This window comes from Anthonomus grandis, chromosome 4, assembly GCF_022605725.1.
Source record: "Anthonomus grandis grandis chromosome 4, icAntGran1.3, whole genome shotgun sequence".
In the NCBI taxonomy this organism is placed as follows: domain Eukaryota; kingdom Metazoa; phylum Arthropoda; class Insecta; order Coleoptera; family Curculionidae; genus Anthonomus; species Anthonomus grandis.
In genome coordinates this window covers 7,594,494-7,617,780 of record NC_065549.1, presented here as the reverse complement: position 1 = coordinate 7,617,780, position 23,287 = coordinate 7,594,494, and the positions used below count along the sequence as shown (strand labels likewise).

The following is a 23,287-nucleotide window of genomic DNA, read 5'->3' as shown; positions in this document are numbered from 1 at the left end:
TAATGCATAAACAATGCATAATTGAAATAGTGCCAACTTCAGTTCCACAAAAGCATGCGTGAATCATAGAAAAGACTAATGTTCCAATTTTCAATCAATAAATCACTATAATAACTATTTTTATTGATCAGATAATCAATACTATTGAATGATTAGGTTATTTAATTTATTTTCATTTCTCGATTGATTTTATATGTAGAAAACACTTTGCAATATGTTCTTCTGGACTTTGAGGTTATTTTTGTATTTTCCCGAAATTTGAGATAGCTTTTCGTGTTTTTCACAGTCTTCTAGAGTCATCTTTTTAAGCCTTTCAGGCCTTGGCAATTATTTTTTAGTTTATTCCATGGCATTTACTTTTTTATGTTTTTAAAAATTTTAAGTAATTTTTTAGGTTTTCCAGTCCCGAATAATGCATAATTTAAATGTTTACAGTGCCTTATTTCATACAATTTTTAAAAACAATATCCCACTTCTTTATATATAATTTAAATTTCCTTAAGGCTTTCGTATAATAAGTTCATGAATGCATAATTTAAATTACTAAAAAGCATTTTTTCTTACAAAATTATCATCCAAACATTATAAGAAAAGAAAATCAATTACAAACAATCAAGAAAATTTAAAAAAAAAATAATTTCTAGTAAATACTATTTTTAATTACTATGACAATTATTAGATTAATTGCAGTTTAATGATAGCATACCTAATCTGTTAAGGCCTTGTTTGAATCAGTTTTAATCACTATGAGAATTAATAAAAAAGAATAATTTTCTGATTAATTTTACTTCGGTTAGGTCTACTAATCAAAGTTATTGATTTCGAGTTAATAAATTACCATGTTAGTCAATATAATCAATTCCATTAAATGTAAAGACCTAAGTTTTTATGATTTTTCTATTGATATTGTGTATGTTAAATGTTTGTTGCCCTAATTATTCAATCATGTTGACCCTGTTAAGGCCTTGTCTAAACCACATCAGAAATTTTGACATTTCTTAAATGAATTTAAGACATCTTTAATCACTATAAAAATTATTAAAAGAAAAAGTATTTTTCCTATTAATCGTACTTCGTTTAGATCTATGTAAATCAATCTTATTGAGTACGGGTCATGTAATCAATTCCATTAAATGTTGAGTCCTTCTAAATTATTATGATTTTTCTATTGTTTTTTGTGTTTTTACCAGCAAAGTTCAATAAGTTAACGCCACATTGGTTAAGGAATGTCTGAAAGCATTTTTTTCTAAAAAAAATTGACTTTTCTCTTAAATACCTCAAAAACAACTTGAAACCCCTTAATGGGGCTTTCACTCAAAGCTTAAGACATTCTTACTGAATATTTCCATATATTAAGAATTCCTGTAGATTAAAGATTGTCTGAGCTACAGTCCAATTTACCCCGCATTATTTCAAAGGAGCTAAATTAGTTCATATTAACACACAAAGTAAGACAAACAATATAAGTCAAAAACTTCTTCATTTTTCTTCGAGTATTTTTATATCTTTCTTTGAGATAGTGTAGTGGGACTTTGGAGAATTAGTTTCATGTAGAAAACATTATTGGTTAAGCCATGTCCAAAAGCATTTTTCTCCGAAAAAATTAACTTATTTCTCAAATACCTCAAAAACTATATGAGGTTTCTCAATGAAAAAATATTTGTTACTAAATAATAAAGGACTTTTTGAGTTACTGTCAGATTTACCCCGCATAGGTTTAAAAGGAGCTAAATTAATTCATGTCAAAAACTTCTGGAGGAATTTGTTTTTTTTTGAGAGAGTGTAGAGAGACTTTCAAGGAGTAATACTATGTATAAAACATCTTTTAAGTGCAAAATTCAATCAGCTAAAGCCACATTAATTAAGCCATGTCTAAAAGCATTTTTTCCAAAAAAATTGACTTCTTTCTCAAATACCTCAAAAACTATTTGAAGCTTCCCAACAGAGTTTTTTCTTGAAGTTTAAGGAATTCTTAGTGAATATTTTCATATACAAAGAGTTTTTGAAGCTTAAGAACTTTTTGAGTTATAGTAAAATATACCCAGGATGGACGTAAAGGGAGCTAAATTACTTAATGTAAAAACACTTTTGAGTGTAACTCAAAAGTTTCTAAAAATTTTTTCAAGGGAGTATGAAGAGACTTTCGGGGAAATATTCTACGTATAAAACATCTCTCTCTCTCTTTAGGTGCAAAAATCAATAATCTAAAGCCACATTGGTTAAGCCATGTCTGAATGACTTCCTCCTCAGATAACTCAAAAACTATTTAGGCCTCCCAATGATGTTTTCAATTCTCACCAAACATTTTCATATATTAGAGATTCCTGTAGATTAGCTATTTGAAATATATTTTTTTAATTATTAATAATTAATTTTTAATCGTCATGAGAAATTAATAAAAAAGAGTGATTTTCTGATTAATTTCACTCCTTTTAGGTCTATGTGAATCAACTTTATTGTAATAAATTACCATGTTAGTCAATGTAATCAATTCCATTAAATGTTAAGATCTTCTAAATTATTATGATTATTTTATTGATTTTGTAGATTTCACGATTACTGCGCTAAATATTGAATCATTTTTAGAACGTTTTATCTGAATCACACCATTTACTTTTTTTTCGTCTTTCTAAGCTTCAACGTTATTTTGAAGAACTTTAAATTAACTTCTTGTATGCTTTCGACGTCATGCCCAAGGAATACCGCACCAATAAAATAAATAATAGTACATATTAAATTTCCCATTAGCTCTATTAGTCAAAACGAAAAGTTTAAATTGCACAATATATAATAACTAATTTTAAGAGGTCTTCAACTAGAACCACGTTTATATAAGAATATATAAAAAGCAAATGCAGGTACCGATCAACAAAATAAATCACACAACGTACAATGTAAATCAAGACAAACCTAATTAATAAATCGAGGTTATTCATCAATTCTTCTATCAGATAGCCACAATGGCTCTGGACCTACTACATGAAAGCGGGAAATTCCGAATCCGACATCTACCGGGGACACCATTGAGACTAAGAATAGGACTGCATACGGGACCATGTTGCGCGGGTGTGGTCGGTCTCACCATGCCTCGCTACTGTTTGTTTGGTGATACTGTTAATACGGCATCCAGGATGGAATCCACGGGTAAAGAATGTTGTATGAGAAATTAATTTAAGGGGGACTATTAATTGATAAACTGATTTTTTTAAGTGTGGGTAAAATATACTCGTTTATTTTACCCACTATGGAACCGATAATTTTTTATTCCATTAAAGTCCATACAGTCTTATATCACTCGTTACTTAAATTTGATTCACTTAAATGTTCATAAAGGCTTACAATAGTACTGAATTAGTAACAGTCTCTTAACTGAATCAATAATTTCCATTCAATTGATTCACTAAATTTTACTTTGTTGATTATTTGATCAATTCCAGGGTAGTAAGAACTAGTTTGAATTGCATTATTTTTTCATTGATTATGCTGAAACTATGTAATAATTGATTTGATTAGAACCTTTATAATAACTGCAAACAATATTTGGCAACTTATACCTGAATAAAGTTCATCTAAATAATATAAAAGCGTCAAAAACTATTTGATAAACGACATTAAAAAAAAAACTAAAACATAAAAATGACTTGATTTTAGATTGTCAAGGTTGTGTGTCAATCAAGACAATTTTATTCATTTCGGATCAATTTTGCTCATATAATCGATTCTTACCTGTTTTTTTATGTCTTCCTGATATGTATATTTTTTTCAAGTTTTATAGGCATTTATTTATTTAAGTTATTTTACATTTCATTTAAGGTATTGTTATTATTTTCTAGAAAACTTTTCATGTTTATTCATTTTTAATCCTATCCAGGCATTAAAAATAATTTTCCACGTTATTCCAGGCATTTGATGCAATTTTTTATGATGCTTTTAAAGCGATAACTTTTCGATTTACTCCGGGCATTTCATGCACATTTTTATGATTTTCAGAAATTATAATAAGTTTTATTATATAAGTGATATTTAGGTACTGGAAATATATTTTAATTTTAGTCAATGCATTTTATATATTTTTTGTTGATTATTAGTTAAGGTATTATTTCCATATATTTCATATTAGGGCTCTGATGTTTTTTATGCTGTAGGTAAACAATTTTATTTTTATGTCGTCATGATACTGTTTTTAGCTACTTTTTGCTTAATAAGTAAATGTTGATACTGAATTTTTGAATAAGATTTATTATATTCAACAAGCAAATAATTTTATTAAAAATTGGAATAAACCTATTTAAGGTGACATGCCCTTTTTCACCTACTCTTTGTTCAGTAATTTAATGTACAACTTAATTTTTAATAGCAATAACCATATTCAAAAAATTGAATATTTTTGTTAAAAATTGCAATAGACCTCCTTGTTCATGAAATTTTTTTTCAGCTACTTTTTGCTCAGTAACATTTATTATATTAAAAAAAAATCTAAAAATGCATAATAACTGAACATTTGAGAAATAGAATATTTTATAATAATTTTATAATTTTAACATTAAAATTTGTAGTAAAAATATTTTTATTAATGTAGTCAACGTCATGTCATAATAACGGACTTGACATCAATTGAAAATATTATTGAACAGAATTATCGAAAATAAATCAATAATCTCTTTAATCAATGAATTGAAATCAATGTTCAATCAAATCAAAATCTGACTTAATTGTTCCATTTCAATCATTGTATTTTTTTATTGATTTCGGAGAGACAGTTCTTTAAAATTATTTATAGTCTATAGCCGTGGCAGTACAATGAAAGTCTCGATAGAAATCAGTAATATAATTATAATTTTAATACCTATAATTTTTACATTAAAATTTGTAGTAAAAATACTTTTATTAATGTAGTCAAAGTAGTCTTAATAACGGACCTGAAATCAATCGAAAATATTATTGAACGGAATTATCGAAAAGAAATCAATAATCTCTTTAATCAATGAATTGAAATCAATGTTCATTCAAATCAAAATCTGACTTAATTGTTCCATTTTAATCATTGTATTTTTTATTGATTTCAGAGAGACAGTTAGACCATAGCAGTATAATGAAAGTCCCGATAGAAATGAGTAAAATATTTAATCATTAAGATGTAGTAGATTGACTGAATGATTAAAATTGTTCATTGACTTAAATAAATGTTGACATTACTATTAGGCTAGTGATAGCTTAGTTCAAACAATGCAATTTTTTTATTGATTTTATGCACACGATGCTTTAAAATGACTACGATGGATATTCCTATCCCAAGAGCATTGTCTATTTTTGATCGATAATTCACTTCAATAATATTTCCATTGATTTCAACCTATACGACGACTATTTTAATAATAGAATCAATTCCAGCATAATAACAATCTAAATTAATCCAAAAATTGTTTTATTAATTTTAAGTAAATGTTCCATTAAAACCACGGTATTGATTATGTAGCTAATTTCATTTAATCATTCCTTTTCAATTAATTTAATTTTGGTATTAATTAAGAAGAGCCTCTTTTTTAGCTACTTTTTGCTCAATAACTGAATGCTGCAACTTAGTTTTCGATGAGATTTACTATATTTAAAACTAAAAATTCACACATTTTAACATGAAAATTTGCAGTAAAAATAATTTTATTATTTTTTTCTTTATTGATTTAACCTGAGGAGAGTCTCTCTGCATAGCTTCTCCAGTTATTTTCATTCTATAATTACTATTCCTACCCTGGAATTGACGAATAATACACATCACTTCCTAGGCAACTTATTGATTTTTCACTGATTTTCTCCTCTATGAAACTACTGATCTTCTATTTTTTTCAAATATTTAGGAGCCGCTTGGCGTATTCACATGTCAGAAGCAACAAAATCTCGACTAGAAAAAGCTGGAGGTTACCACATCGAATACAGAGGACCAACGGAAATCAAGGGAAAAGGAACGATGGACACCTATTGGTTACTGGGAAAAGAGGGATTTAATAAAGAGCTCCCGGTGCCGCCCCCTCTCGAGTAAGTTTATTAATTTAATGCATAAGACCTTCCTTGCTGAATATTTATTACTGTTTTATAAGTCAATCTAAGTTAGCACGAAATAATCAGCTTTATTTTTCCTTTATTTGGCTGCTTTTATTAGGGAAAGCCACGGGTAAGTTTACAGCTTAATTAAATGAATAAAATGATCTTTAAGTAGAATCTTGAAAATTATTAAACGAAAGTCATAAGTGAAATAATGGCATGATAGCCGAGTCAGCTAAATAACGAAACGAGGCAGCGCGCTGTAACGAGTTTTACGAGTTACGACATAAAATAAAACCATAATTGACATAAAGATAAGCTGACACTTTAAAAAGTATCCTTTTGTATCCGAGATTCTATTTAACCGAAAAAAAGGAAATTCTTAAGTGTCTTATTCGAAGCTTCATTCGGCTTATGTAGTTGTAACATCCGGAAATAACTGTAAAGAGCTTCTAGGGAAATATTCTACTTGTTGTGCAGTGCCATTGGCAATCGTATTAAATGCTTCGGTGGTTTCTTCCATTAAAGGAATTACCTTGGATAATAAAGAGACAAAGTTCGAGAACATTATTTTGAAGTTTATGTAAACGACGTTTCTAGGTTAAATTATACAGTACGTTTAATCCGTTTAGGGTTTAGTTGAATCAAAGCAATTTTTTTATGGATTTCCGGTGAATGAATATGTTGAACTTATTCTAAAATTCCAAGGGTATCACCAGCAATTGAGGTCTTCTCGGAATCATAGAAATTTTCATAGAAATTATTGATCCATTATAATTATTTTTTTAATTTAATCATTTCCACGTTAATATTAACCTACATAAATAAAAAAATTCCTCATAGATTTTGGATTTATTACCCATTTAAATTGCCGTGCTGAATTAATTCCAAAATGCTAAGTGCTTATCTGACATTGATTTTCCTATAAGACTTAAATCACAATAATTTTTAAAAGCCTATCTGAATCATTGTCTATTGATTTTGGATGCTTTATAATCAATAATTTGACTAGTCATTGATTTTCTAACCTCAGCCTCTTGAGGTCTTTTCTAACCCAAGCAAAATTCAATTAATTCCGCCTCCTTGACTCATTATAATTACTATATTGAATATATTGTCAACTCTAGAAAAATTATTATAATTATTGTAAAAATTATTCTCAGTTCAATAAAAGCAGGACAAATTATTTATGTCTAGTTAAAGTTCACATTGATACACTGTAAAAAAACATTTTCATTGATAGGAAATGTTTCAGTTAAATCACGATATTAATTAATAATTTAATAGAAATTTCTGGTCGATAATTCACTTCAATAATATTTCCATTGATTTTAGGTCTACGACCCATTATTACGTCTATGTTAACATAATCAATTCTAAGATATTAACAGTCTAACTAAGTTCAAACAATTTTTTATTCAACATCAGTCCTAAAGAACTATTGACAACTATATTCACAGCAGTATAATTCAAATCTCTCTGAAGATTAATGTAATAATCAATTTCGGGATGGAGTAGAATGAGTGATAAAACACAATTTTTCATTGATTTTTTTAGATGTTGAGATCAATATCAGGCTTGTAACAGCTAAATTAAAACCAAGCAATTTTTTATTTATTTCGGATAGACAGTCCTCAAGTTATTTATATCTATAGCCATAGCGAAATAATGTAAATCTCTAAAAATTAATAAAATAATCAATTTCAAGATAGAGTAGACTGACTGAATAAACACAATCTTTCATTGATTTTATTAAATGTTGAATTAATATCACGCTTGTAACAGTCTAGTTGAAACAATGCAATTTTTTTATTGATTTTATGCTGACCAGAAATTAATAAAGAAATTATTGATAACTACATACATAATCAACCTGTTATTGATTTTTAGTAATTAAATTTAGCATTAAAATCACGGTATTGATTATTTAGCAAATTTTGTTCAATTATTTTATTGAAATCGATATAATAATGAATATTTTGAACCAATTCCAGGATTCCACGTGTTTCACTAGCAATTTTTCCAGTCCATTGAGATTTTATTAGAATTATACACATTTTTAAATTCATTTCTAATCAATTCTTAATTTCTATTTAAAATAATTATAATGACTCATTTTAATTTCTTCTCTAATTGGGTAATCATTTCCACGTTATTAATTTGAACAAAAACAATTTGTTTATAGATTTTGCGCTTATTACCATTTCATTTGCATCGTCACGTTTAATCAATTCCAAGATGCTAAATGGCTCACTGATTCACAAGCAATTTTTTAAAAGATTTAAGTCTCATTATTTTTTTTTTAATTTCTCTGAATCATTGTTTATTGATTTTGTTCAATGATGTGGCTAGTGTATGATTTTTTAACCTCACATCCATATAAAATTCAATTAATTTTGAATCAATGACTTGCTATACTTACTGTATAATTAATTATAATAATCAGTTGTAGGATAATCATTGTGGAAATAAATTCCTAAAGATCATAAAAAGCATTAAACATTATTTAAGTGTATAGCTGATTTTCATAAATAAAATTGATTTTCATAAAATTATTAAAGAAAATATCGATTTCTAATCGGAATAGTCTTCAATAATAGTTCCATTGACTTCCGATCTATGACTTCGTTGATTATATAATCAATTTCAAAATATAATCAGTTTAACTGGATCCAGACATTTACTTAATGATTTTGAGTAGATGTTCCATAAATCATGGAACATATTGATTATGTAGCCAATTCTATTAAATCATTTCTTTATTGATCAAATTTTCAATTCATCTTCATTCATTTTCATAATTTTTTTTTGATTTTATTACGACTACTTGGATATATAATCAATTTTAGGATATTAACAGCCTAACTAAATCTGGACAATTCTTTGTTGATTTTAAGTAAGCGTTCCATTAAAATCACGGTATTGAGTATGTATCTAATTTCATTTAATCATTCCATTTACATTAATGTAATTTTTTTGTTGACGCTTCTTTATAATCTTATTTTTATCTCGATAGCAGTTTTATAAAAATTTACAAACTATTGATTTCTGATCGATTATTCACTTTAATAATATTTCCATTAATATAAAATTCATTATTGTGACTACGTTAATATCATAATCAATTCCAAGATATTACCATCCTAACTAAATCCAGACAAATTTTAATTGATTTTAAGTAGGCTTTTCAATAAAATGACGGTATTGATTATGAAGCCATTTACATTAAATTTAATCATTCTATTTGACCCAATTTTTTATTAATTGCAAGTAAACAGACCTTATAGTCACTAGGATCATTATTTCTATCCCATTAGCAGTTTTATGAATTTAATAAATAAATTATTAGTTTCTGAACGATATTTCCCTTTAATAATATTTTCATGGATTTCAGATACCTTACTACGACTATGTTGATTACATAATCAATTCAAGGATAGTAATAATCTTAGTGAATCCAGGCAATTTTTTCTTGATTTTTAGTAGGCGTTTCATTAGCATCACGATATTGATTACGATTTGTAGTCATTTTTATTTATTATTTTATTTTTATTGATTCTGTATAGACAATTCTTCAGATCGATGAACTATAACTCTGTTGATTATATAATTAATCTCGTGGTGAAAAAAGCTTGTCTGATTCATAAGAGTTCATTGGTTTCTGATCGATTACTCATATTTAACTAATACATAACTGAATTATTTACTTTATTATAAATCAATAACTCAATATTTTTTAATGGATATAAGTAACGTGCCAAGTTTATGCTATAATCACTATGATAATTAATGAATAAACTCTAATCAGGTTAAGGTCTTATCGAAATCATAGCATTGACATAAATATGAAATCAATTCTAGGAATATAGAAGCCTGTCTGATTTATAAAATTTATTTGATTTTGGATGGATTTAAATTGATATTCAATAGTTTAATATTATTTAATCAATTACAGGGATCACTACCAGTTTGTCTGAATTATGTACTTATGAGTATTTTTAGCTTAAATATGAGTATTAGGAATTTTGATAATATTATTGATGATAACTCTGACACAAACTTCTTCTGAACCTTTATTGATTTTAGATTGATTTCTCAATATAATCAGTACATTCATTCTCCTACTACTTCTAATGTTAATAAGGATGAGGTTAATTGATTCTTGTACTGTTTTATTAAATCAGGGTACATAATCCACTATGCTCACCTGATTGATTGTAATATCAATTCTGAGCTCTTAATCGCTGAGCGTTAAATAAAAACATCATAAACCAGTCTCGTCTCTTGATTACGTAATCAATTCTAGGCTAATTAAGCTTAAGATCTTGTACATTATACTTTTCTTACTTTATAGACTAGACGAAAAATTAGTCATTAGCAACCACTCAACTATTCCTTCACTTAAAGAAGACTCGTCGTTAGGCGACTCTGTCTCACTGGAATCATGCACGAGACACATGAGCATCAGCGAGGGTCCTTCCAAAGCCACCAGCCCCAATCCCACGTTCATCAAAACGATGGAATATTCCAGGTTCGCCACCTTATCCAGAATGAGCAATGATGAAAAGTAAGTGTTATAAACAGCTATAAATTTTTTTTTAATAAAAAAATGTATAGGACATCCGATAGGATAGTCAAAAGTACTTCCAGCGATATGCCCTTAATACTGGGAACGCCAGTGTCGGCTTCGGAAGTGGCGGCCGCTTTGCTGGGTTCCTCTACGAACTCGTTGTGCCCTTACAGAAGAGGACCAAGGTCTACTAGTAAAATTAAGGTATGTTCCCTTAATGTTTGAATTTGAATGCGTGATATTCGTGAAACGATCCAGGTAATATGCAAAGAATGTTCCTACAACAATTTTTAGTGCTTGTGTCTGATGAAATTCTAGAATTATTAAGATACTTCAGTTAGTTATGGAAGACAAAGAGTACAAGAAGATGTTCTTTGAATTACAACAGTTACTTTATTAATGGATAATTCATACTCAGTTTATTAGTATCGTATCATTTATTTTATATATGTTTGATCGATACACCTTTATGAGCATTAAAATCTTTATTTAATCAATTCATGGCCCATATATCTTTATCTAAATTGTAGCAGTAAGTTTAGAAGTTATTGATTGATAACTCTTTAAATCCAGTTAAATAATTATTTAACCAAATCTCAGTTTATTTAAATAATTTTTTGTGCTTCTCTAAATTATATCATGTATCTTATTGACTGATTTATGAGCCTTTACAATTAGCAACATTAATATTTTTAATCAATTGTCAACTTATTTAAATCATGTTCTTTTAATTACTAAATGAATTTAGTAGAAGTCATTTTTATCAACCTCCATAACTAATTATTAAAAAAAATAGTATTTAATCAATTCTCATAAGTCATAACAGTTATTTTTCTTAACGGACTTTTATGATCAATAAATATTTAATTAATTCATTGCTCATAACTGTTCTACTGAATCATGTAAATTTTCATTAATTTTATTGAGCCTTAAAAGTAAAAATGATTATTGAAGCAATTTTTAGCTTATTAGAATCATAACAATAACTTAATTTATCAATTTTTGATAAACCCTTATGACCATTGAAATAATTATTTAATCAATTTACTGCTTATCAATTATAACAATTATTTTATTAGTTATTGTTGATGAATCTTTACAATCAATAAAATAATCATTTAACAAAATTTCAACTTATTTAAATCATTTTTAGTAAATTTCTAAATCAATTCTCAACCGACAAAAAAAAAGCCATAACAATTATTTTTGTTCATTAAGTATTTAATCAATTGTCCACTGATTTAAGTTTTTTTTTTTTAATTTCTAAATCAATTTAATATATATCTGAATCATAACAATTAGTTTTGTTAACCAACTTTAATGGTCAATGATTGTTTAATCAATTCGCGGTGCAAAAGTGCTTTTCTAACTTTTAGCAATTGATAATTGATTCATGAGCTTTTACTATCAGAAAAATTAATATGTTATCAAATCTTATTTGAATCATTTTTTTAAATTTCTGAATCAATTTTTTAAATATATACAATGTAATATATAAATCACACAACAATTAATTTCTTAATGAATGATTCATGACTCTGCAGTCAGCAAAATGATTATTTAATAAATTATTCTCAACATATTTTCTTTAAATTTTTTACGACCATTAAAAAAATGATTATTTAAATAATTCACGGCTCATAGCTGTTCTTCTGAATTATCATATCTATTTTATTAACTAATTCACGAGCATTCAGACTCAGTAAAAAAAATATGTAATCAATTCTCAATTTAAAAAAAATATAACTATTTCATCAATTTGTGCCTATACGTGCTGTTTTGAATTATATCAATAATTTTATTAATTGATGAGCCTTTAAAATCAGTAAAATTAATATTTAATTATTTGAACCATTTTTTTTTTAATTTCTGAATGAATTTATTATATCTAAATTAAAAAAAAATATTTTTGTCAACGGATTTGTATGATAAAAAAAATTATTTAATCAATTGACGACTCATAAATACTCCTCTGAATTATATTAATTATTTTATTGATTAATGATTCATGAGCCGTTACAATTAGTAATATTAATATTTAAACAATTCTCAACTTACTTGAACATTTTTTTTAATCAATTCAATATATCTAAGTCACAAGTATTTTGGTTGTTATTAAACTTTCACAATCAATAAAAAAGATGACCACTTCATTAATTCACGAATCATAATTGCCCTCATAAATTATATCAATAATTTTATTGTTACAATCAGTAAAACTATTATTTAATCAATTCTCAGCTTATTTGAGTCATGTTCTCTTAATTTCGGAAGCAATTTAATATATTTAAATTATAAATATTTTTGTCAAGGAACTTTCGTAATCAATAAATACAATTTCATCAAATCGGGGTCATTAGTGCTCTTTTGAATGATATTAATTATTAAAATAATTGATGATTCATAATTCCTTACAATCATTTAATTTAATATTTAATCGCGTTCTGTGCTCTTGTACATTATATCAGATATTTAATTAATTATTGATTCATGCGCCTTTACAAAAAAATTATTATTTAATTATTTCTCATTTATTTGAATCATTTTGTTTTAATTTCTGAATCAATTCAAAGAATTTAAATAATAAAAATTAATTTTGTTAATAACTTTCATAATCAGTAAAAAAAATATTTATTTTATTTGGGTCTTATAAGTGCTCCTTTGAATGATACTAATTATTTTATTAATTGATGTTTTAAATCCTTTACAAATTAAATTAATATTTAATCAATTCTCAGCGTATTTAAATTATTTTCTTTTATTATTTGAATTAATTTAATTTATCAAAATTATAACAATTTTTACGTCAACAGACTCAACATAATCAATAAAAAAAATTATATTTACTCAACTCTCGTCTCATAAGTGCTCCTCTAAAAGTAATTTTATTGCATAATGATTAATGACCCCTTACAGTTAGTAAAGTTAATTAACTTAAGTTAAAGTTAATCAACAATTATTTGATTAATTTTTATTGAGCAACTTCTGTGATCATTACCTTATTGATCATCTTATTAATTCGCAGCTGATATCAAAATTACCTGAATTAATACTATTCTTTTTATTACTACTTAAAATTTTACAATTTTTGATATATCTTCCTTATCATCAACAACAATCATCATAATGGAAAACCGACATGTAGATTATTTTCAGTTGGACTCAACTTCAGTTGGAAGTCAACCAGAAGAATAATCAATTATATATATATTGGACTTAGGATTCAGCTAAATGAAACTACTTGGAGATATATTTATGTATTATAATCAACGTTTCTTTCAATATATGGTTATACTCAAGATTCTACTTCAGTTCAAACTGTTTTAGTAATAAAGATTCCTTTTAATTCATTTCGGGATGGTGTTAAAAATGCTAATTCTAAATAGTCTAAAACACTCAAATAAAACACAGAAGTCAAGGATTATAATAAATTAAAAGATTTGGCCGCTCTGTCGCTTCCTTTTTATCCTTTATATAGAATAACGGATCCAAATCTGGTCTGTAAAGCTCGTTTTAACCGAAATATAATACCCACCCCCGTAGAGATATACGGTGGGTAATCTCATACGTTGCTAAGTTAAAATTGTGGTTTTCGAAAGGCAGTTCTAACCCTCAATATGCATATTATGTAAAGTTAGGCTAAACAATCATTTGCAAGCCTTTGCCTTTAATCCATATTAACCCGGTATCTTTGATAATGGAAAATGCAAATTAATGTAAATCCCCCGAAATAATGGACATATTGCATTGTTTATAATTAATTTGATTTTATATAGGAGGAAGAGGAGGATATCAGCACTCCTTACAGCCACTACAAGTGCCTGAGTCCCAAGTTGAGAACTGGGAAGTTGCTTAGGAGGCAATTTAGCTTGGACCGGGCTGAGGATGTTCAAAAAGTCGTAACTGAGGTATGAAATTTGTAATTTTGGAAAGCAATTATGTGAAAAGTGACAACTTACTCCTTTTGATAGGTACCGAGAATTTTTTAACTCAAACTTGCTGATATTTTAAAAATTTTGGGTATTCTTAGACCAATATTCAAAAAAAAAGGCTGGTATGTTTGGATGCGCCTTAAAAATAAAGAACTCTTAAGTCTGGAAAACTATTGTGGGAAAAGTAAGGATTCAAGTCACATAATTCCAAAAGTTTCTTATATTTTTATATAACCAGTTTTTGTTTAATATTTATCTTACAGAAACTCGGTTCATGTTTAAAATGTTTTTTAGGCAGTCTTGTAAACTAATTTTTATTTCATAAATGATCTTAACTCTACCAATTTTAAATTTGCTTGAAAGTGCTTGCCTTATGCAATTCACTTTTCCCTACTCGACCATATGTTACAAGATAAGTAAGTAATATTCGATTATTGGTTTCTTGGAGCACTTTGATGAAAAAGTCTTCTGTTTACTTTGCCTTTAATCATCTTCTTTTAGATATTAGGTCTTCAAATACGTACCAGGGGTTCAGAAGGGGAGTAAAAGTATTGCGTTTTTAAAAAGCTTATTATGAGGTTAATGATATTTTGCAGCTTTATAAATAGTAGGCCGGAAGCATTTGAAATGTAGATCTATCGAAGAATCTTGAAAGTTCAATGGACAACAAGAAAACAAACAAAGAAACATCCATTAATATCAGCGAAAGAAGAAGAAGAGTCCAATAGGGCCATCCAAAAAGTCATATTTATTTTAGTTCTTCAAATATTGAATATTCTGGATCCAATATTGAATCCAAAAAAATTGTCAAATAGATGCGGAATGTTAAAACTCCTGTAATTGCGGCATCATAACCCGGCATTTTTGTGATCTATATTACGTAATATCTTCTGAATTTTTTCGCATCTAATGCTATTTTTCATAAGAAATTGACGAAGAAATACGTGTCTTATATCCCCACGTTAGTTATTTAAAAATCCGGAAAAACATAAAAGTCTCTCTCTCTCTCTCCCTCACGCCGTGAAACTTCCGAGTGTATGTCGGCTTTGTTCGGGGGCTGAATATATGACCGAAAACTTTCTTGCAAATTCTCGAGTAAATTGAAGCGAAATCGCTTTTTTAACTGCTCGAGGAAAATTTATGGAAGTGGTCGCTTTACCAGGTCTTTGTCTAACCAATTTTCTTGTCGGAAGTTCTTTAGGACTCCGACGCCATCGTTTAAAAAAAAAACGACGCTCGCGAATGGCTTTTACTTGTCACGGTTTCAATTTTGGCAAGCACAAAATATAAAGGGAATATTCCAATATATTTTTTGTCTAACGCACCATTTTTATCACGAGGCTATCTTTGTTCAATACATTTCTTTAAAATTTCTACTTACTTTATATCTGATGTTGATACGTCAACTAGCAACGACCTGCCATATCGAAAAACAATTCCATAGTCACAATTGGTGTTCTGGTGTGATGTTATTTATTGCTTTGATCACTTAAGTGATGTAACGTTGGCATATTTATCAGTATTTTACTTGAATTATTTTTACACATATTATGAGCACTAAGTGACTTGTGGTACACGTAACTCAAGAAGCATAGAAATACATCGTGACAACGTGAAAGTCAAAAATTCTTTCCTAGGTTTAATAGGAGTTTGATTGAGTTTAGTTAAGTTAGGTTTGATTGACTTTGCTTTTATATTGATTACCATGAGTTTAGTTGTGTCAGATGCTTAGGTGTGATTGGGTTAGGTTGAGTTTGGTTGGGTTGAGTTCTGTTAAGTCGGATGTGGTGAATGATGTAATTGAGCAAATAAAATTAAAAGTCAAATAAAGATTTTGTAGGTTGGCTCTTTTGGATTAGGTTAGTGTTAGATTAGATTTGATTAAGTTATAGATTACATTGGCACAAGTTAAGTAAAGTTTGGGTAAGTAGAATATGGTTAAGTTTGGTTGGGTAGTACCTCTCGTAATTTTCTTGATGATATTCTGCTTAATTATATCCAATAGATATCGGTGAATATGATAGCATGAAGGTCAGTAGAAAATAAATCATAAAACTTGATTTCTGTGTTTACATGGACATTTCGGCAGTTTAAATTGCATCCTCAGAACACTAAAATTGTTTTTTAATGGGTACAAGTACAAAAAAAAACGAAGCTCGCCAATGGCTTTTACTTGTCACGGTTTCAATTTTGGCAATCACAAATATAGAGAAAGTATTCCAATATCTATCCGTGTGTGTTTAATACACCACTTTTAACATGTTCATACAGTTGATGCCAATACGTTCTCCTCACGATCCAAATAACGTTTTTGACTTTGGGTTATACAACCAACGTTAAAACGTACTTTTATTGTATAACAATAAGAGTTGTGTAATGGACCTTTAAAGCGTGAAGTCTATTTAATGCTACAGTACATTCAGTTAATCTACCTACTTTCATTCAGTTAAGGCTTAAATAACATTAATGGTACATCATTGCACTATTTAAGGACATTTAAACGTCTTACTGACTTTAATTTTACTATAGTTATATGTAACTGTATTGGTTATTCTTACGTTGCAACCAGAAAATCGAAGTTGGAAGTCAAAAATTCTTCTCCAACTTGGGTATATTAGGTTGGACCGTGCTAAGTTGGGTTAGGTTGGTTATTTAAACAATCTAACCTAAAGTTCAAATTGGATTTGATAAAATCCAGCATTACAAGACATTGTTGAATTGAGCTTATTTGATTGAGTTTAGTGAAGTTAGGTTTGATTAAGTAGAATGTGATTGAGTTTGCTTGGGTATTAGGTCTCGTACTTTGTTTATGACAGCTTACTTAAATATATCCGATTTAAATATATGCAGGTCAATAAAAAATAAATTATACAATTTGTTTTTGTGATTACTTCGACGTTTTGATAGTTTATATTGTCATCCACAGAGAGCTGAAATTGTTTTTCACTGAGATACAGATATACAAAAGAAAGGACGTCTGCGAATTGCTTTTACTTGTCAAGTATAAATATACAAAAAAAATGCCATATCTATCTTTGTCTAACATATTTTTATCAGGAGACTGTTTTTGTCCGATACATTTTATTATAAAATTTGTTTAGTCACCTGATATTGATACGTTTGCCTTACCATCTTAATAACGTTAAATTCGACTTTAGGTTGCTTAACTGGTGGTTAAAACATCGCCAATGTAACTCAAATGCAACTAATGTATTTAAGAATAAATTATATTACGGGGTTTAATCACTCCCCATTAAATTCCAAAAACTACTCTCAGAAAAATATAAGTTATTTAAGGAATATATTGGGACGTCCAACTTTTTGTAATGTTGGTTTTTTTTAAATCTCTATTTTAACTTTAGAAATAATACTTAAGCTTAGATCCACTTGAAGTTAAGAAACAGGTAAACGAAGTTGAAAGTCAAAAATTATTTTCTAGGTTAGATTAGGTTGGGTATTCGGGGTTAGATTAGATCGCTTGGATTTACCGAGGTTAGATAGTTGGGTTGAGATGGGTCTCATTGGATTATGTTAGGTTTGATTGAAGTGAATTTTAATAAGTGGGATGTAGTAAATGGTGCAATTGGCCAAACGAAATTAGAAGTCAAAAAAATTGAATTAGATTGGCCATATTGGATTAGATTGTGCTGAGTTGGGTTCGGTTCGCTTAAGTTTGATTAGGGTTTGGTTAAGTTAGGTTCTATAGACTTAGGTTTGATTGGTTAAGTTAGGTTAGGTTAGGTTAGTTAGTTTGAATTGGATTTGCTCAGATTGAACTTATATAGGTTTGTTTAGATTAAGTTTGGTTAGGTTTGGTTAAGTAGAATGTCATTGAGTTTACTTGGGATGCTTAGGTTAGGTCTCGATTTTTTTTTACAAACTAATATCGATAAATATGTCAACCAAAAAGACGTTAAAATAATTTAAATTAGTTTTTCATGTTAAAGAATGATTGCATGTAGATGAATCGAAAATTAATTATAGAATTCTATTTCTGTGTTTACATTGACGTTTTGACAGCTTATATTAGCATCCTCAGAATACTAAAATTGATTTTTACTGAGATATAGACACAAAAAAACGAAACTTGCCCATGGCTCTTACTAGTTACAGTTTCAATTTTCTCTATATTGACAAGCACAAATAAAGAGAAAAAATGTAAATATCTTTCTTTGCCTAACACACCATTTCAGTCATAAGGCTGATTTTACGATTCCCTAACTATCAAAATAACGTTGGATTCGAGTTTAGGTTTGGAAACCGAGGCACAGTGAATCAAACCATCGAACGACGCGACGTTAAAACAACGTCAATGTGATGCAACTAGTACTAACGGTTTTAATCCTTTCCTATTTAATTTCAAAAACTACCCCACAAACTAGGAGGATTGAATTGGTTGGATTTTATTTAATCTCTCTTTGTACCCAAGAAATAATACTCAAACTTTGGTGCAATTAAGGTTGCTGTAGTGTACATTCAATCAACTGGCGAGGTCATGTCAAATCATAGTCACAACTGGTATTGTGATTTCTTTGCAGGAAATTTATTGCTTTTATGTTTTAAATCATGTAACATTGGTATTTTTATCAGTATTTTACTTGGATTTCTTGTACACAGATTATGAGGACTAAATAACATTGGTTGTCGTACAAGTCAATTTAAGGAGCATATAATTACATTGTAATAATGTTGTAAGGGATGTTTTTTATATAAGGCTCAAATGATGGTACATTATTGCACTCTTTATGGATCTAAGACGTCGTAGTGACGTTAGTTTTGATATCATTGTAAGAAAACTTTGTTGGTAAGGTTGTATGTGACTGTATTTGCCTATTTTGACGTTGCAACCGGACAAACGAAGTCAAAATTCAAAAATTCTTTTCTAGATTAGGTTGGGTTTATTGGGTTAAATTGTGGAAATTAGTTAAGGTTAAGTTTGATTGGCTTTGGTTGAGTTAGGTTGGGTTAGTTAGCTAAATTTAATTAGGTTAGATTGTTAGGTTGAATTGGGTTCGGTTAACGGTTAAATTGGGCAAATGAAATTAGAAGTCAATAAATTCTTATATGGCTCTATTCGGTTCTATCTAGATTGTCCTGAGTTAGGTTATGTTGGATTAAGTTAGGTTAGGTTAGAGTAAGGTAGGTTGTATTATCTCAGGTAGCCACATCTTACCTGAGGCATTGAGTTTGCTTAGGTACTAGATCTCGTAATTTTTTTACGATAATATCCTCAAGCAACTTTTTTACTGGTTGCAAGTTGCTGAATGTTTAAAATCAATAATCAGATAAATATTTATAATAAGAGAATATAACGGTTTTTTACTAATTTCAGTTGGATGAAATTTTTTTTTTTTTTGATAAAATATGAAAACCATGAAATTTTTATTAATTAATAACGTTCTTTTTTTCTTTTCCAGACAAGTCCAAGACTCTGCAAACAAAACTCGGCCGGAGCAGCTGACCTAGAAAAAATCGAAGAAATCCCCCTGAAGATCCCCTCAGTGACGCCCTCTATATCGTCGCAGATTCACAGCGCCCATTCCGTATCAGCCGATTCACTAATTCGATAACCTGGTTTCTTTCATTCATATATTTAAAAACGAAAAGCAATTTTTAACAATTACGTGTCCTTTTTGAGAAGACTAGACTTTTACACTTTTGAATATTTTTTAAGAGCTTTCACTAGTTTTTGAATATTCAGTAAACTTAGGTTTAGTTTTATGTGAAGATGACCGATAGTTAAGGTAGTAGGGTCACCTAGTGAATTAGCATCAAAACTTTTTTTGAATAGTATATACTGGACGAAATGGTCTCTGAGGTTTCACATGTCGGTGCTGACTTGTATCAAAATCCCGACTCAAGTTGCATGTTTTCCAATTGCATAGAAGTGATGTAAGCATTACTTTATAAAAATCTATTATGTTTGGATCTACTTCTGTGTTCATTTGTCCTGCTCCAGTGGTCGTTTTGTCGCGGGATTTGGTATAAGCAGTTCTTGATATCCAGCAGACATTCTGGCTTAGTCTTTTATACTAAACCTCGAATGGTTATCTTCGAAGTAAACGCAGTCTTGCAATTCTTCTGATTTTGTTCAGAAGTTCCCTTGTTATACGGAATTGTTAAAAATCCTGTAGGCCTTCAGTTGCTGTTGGTCTTTCCTTATTATCTCTGTTATCCTCCTATATAGATTTTTAATAATTCCTGCCTTTGTTGAACCAGGATCATTGAAGTTGTATAGGATCAGTGAAGTTTGGTATTGTCAGTATTGTCTTATATGGGTACCAACCCTGAGATCCTTAGGCGTCCATCGTTGTTTTTTTACTGGAGCCCCTAAAGCGGGCAGTACTGACTTCTTGCTTCTTGCTTGCAAGTCCTTTGTGAACTTGATGCTTGATCTAATTTTATAAATGTGCTTCAAAAAGTTTGCTAGCTCTATAACGCTTTTGTCCTAAATAATAAATATGTCATTAATATATCGAAGCTACTACTAGGGTTTGTATTGAGATGTTCTTTTAACGTGTTCTTTAAACCACTCCATGTAGAGGTTGGCCACTACTGGAGATAATAGCGAACCCTTTGGAAAACCATCGTCCTGGATGTAAGACCTTTATTTGAATTGAAAGTGGGAGTTACGAAGACAAATCTCCAAAAAGTCCATCTCTTCCTCCTCCAGTGGAAGTCCAATGGGTTTTGCAAGTGTTGCGTCCTGTCTGAATCTTTACCATATCAAATCAAATGCCTAAAATGATATCAAATACTTGGAAGAACTAAGAAATACCTCAATTTCCTGGAAGTAAAACAGACATGACTTCAATTTTCTGAGAGAAGTATGTGATTGACTTAAACAGGCTGAAGTAAGTTATGATTTACTTCAACTGCCTTATAGGATTATTAAATTAGGTCAAGTGCTTGAAAGGATTCTAAAATGCTATCAAATGCTAAGAAGAATTATAAGATACTTCAATTTTCTAAAAATAAATAACTTCAACTGCCTAAGTGCAGAACGTAATTGATGCGAACAGTCTGGAGTAAGCGAGAATTTACTCCAACTGCCTTATAGGATCCTGAAATTAGGTCAAATGCTTCAAAAGATTCTAAAATGATAACAAATTATTGGAAGAATCATAAAATACCTAAATTTTCTGGAAATAAAACAGACATGACTTCAACTGCCTAAGAGCAGAACGTGATTGATGCAACGAGTCTGGAGTAAGCCAGAATTTACTTCAACTGCCTTACAGGATCCTGAAATTAAGTCGAATGCTTCAAAGGATTCTAAAATCATATCAAATGCTTGGAATACTTCTGAAATACAGCCCTAAAGAAACTGCCTGGGTGAATTTTGATCATTATATGATGATATAAGGGATTCTTCAATAGGCACATTTGTATAAAGCCTCTGGACGCCAAAGCTGCTTACTACCTTATCGGTGCGTTTAACGTTAGTAGTTATTCGACAAAAACAGCTTGGATCAGCTCAAACTGGATAATGCTCAAATAAATAATGCTCAAATGAGTGTAGCAAGTTCCAATATTGACGAATCCCTGGAGTTAATGATACGTCAGGTTTTACGTCATACTAGTTATGTGGGATTTTATTATAATAAAAAGTTAAAAAAGAACCAGCATGGCTTTGGCTCATGGTTTGCCAACAAAACCGACCTGAAATGTCTTCTTGATACCTGAACAGTTCTTACTAAAATTTACGTTATCTATAAATTAAGCTAATTCACTAGGTCTGTCAAAATTTCCAAAAAAAAAATCGAATTTACTAACCTACAAATTTTGAGAAACTGTCATTACGGACTGATTCGATTTCATTTTACCACTTAATGTCTGTAGATTTATTGTGATACTGAGTGTCCCTAATCACTAGAATAAAATTCTAAAAACGGAGCTTAAACATGTAGGTTTTATTGTTAGGACACTATGGTAGGTTAAGTGTTCAGATTGGTGTTTAGTCTTATTTATATAATATGTATACCAGTCAAGTGTTGTGATTTTTTTTAAATAAATAAATTTAAAAATAAAAAACATTCTAGTCCAACCTAAACCCCTTAAATGTTAGTAGACAATCCCAAAAATAAGTATATTTAGAAGAAAAACAAATTTAAGTATACCGAGAAGACTTTGATATATATTGTGAAACTGATATTGTTGTTAAAAAATTAATTATTTCAAGGAATATATTATAATTTTTGTTAACGATACCGATAATTTCGTATAAGAGTTTACGTGTGTTTTTCTAATCGCCCCTTTTGTCAGATCGAGATTATATAGATATAGTACAGTATGTCGTTTGTAAATAAAGAATGTATTTCAGTTTTATTTTTGATGTGTTTTATTTTTTCCTTTTTAAATTGAATTTTATTTTATGGAGTGCATATATATGTTTTTATATCAAATATTGGTGAAAAACATATTTTTTTGTATTTGTCTTTGTTTTTCTTAAAATTTGTCAAAAAAATAAAAAACTAATTTTTTAACAAAAAAATAATAATAAATTTAAGCAATCAGAAATAAATAAAGGTTATTGAAAGGAAAAGGCAAAAACTGAAAGAAAATCGAATGCTTCTCTTTTTAGATCCAACTATATAGAAAATGTCATTAGAAACACACAATTTCTACTTACTCGAATGCGAAAAACGCGAAAATAAAAAACCGAAATAACTTTCAGTATTACGTTGATTACATGTGTTTTGCTTTATTTGTGAGCATCATCAGATCTACTAAACCAATTATTGTT

General features: G+C 28.8%; 1 protein-coding gene across 1 annotated transcript in view; it reads left to right on the top strand.

Moving 5' to 3' along the window:
- The window catches only part of LOC126735396 (retinal guanylyl cyclase 2), a 123,633-nt gene extending 101,101 nt beyond the window's left edge, over window positions 1-22,532 (top strand). The window contains exons 16-21 of the mRNA XM_050439363.1: window positions 2,952-3,144; window positions 5,856-6,033; window positions 10,394-10,606; window positions 10,657-10,813; window positions 14,386-14,517; window positions 19,959-22,532. Coding sequence (XP_050295320.1) covers window positions 2,952-3,144; window positions 5,856-6,033; window positions 10,394-10,606; window positions 10,657-10,813; window positions 14,386-14,517; window positions 19,959-20,111 — 1,026 coding nt within the window. The 3' untranslated portion in view covers window positions 20,112-22,532. The remainder of the gene's footprint in view (window positions 1-2,951; window positions 3,145-5,855; window positions 6,034-10,393; window positions 10,607-10,656; window positions 10,814-14,385; window positions 14,518-19,958) is intronic.
- The last annotated feature ends 755 nt before the right edge of the window (window positions 22,533-23,287 follow it).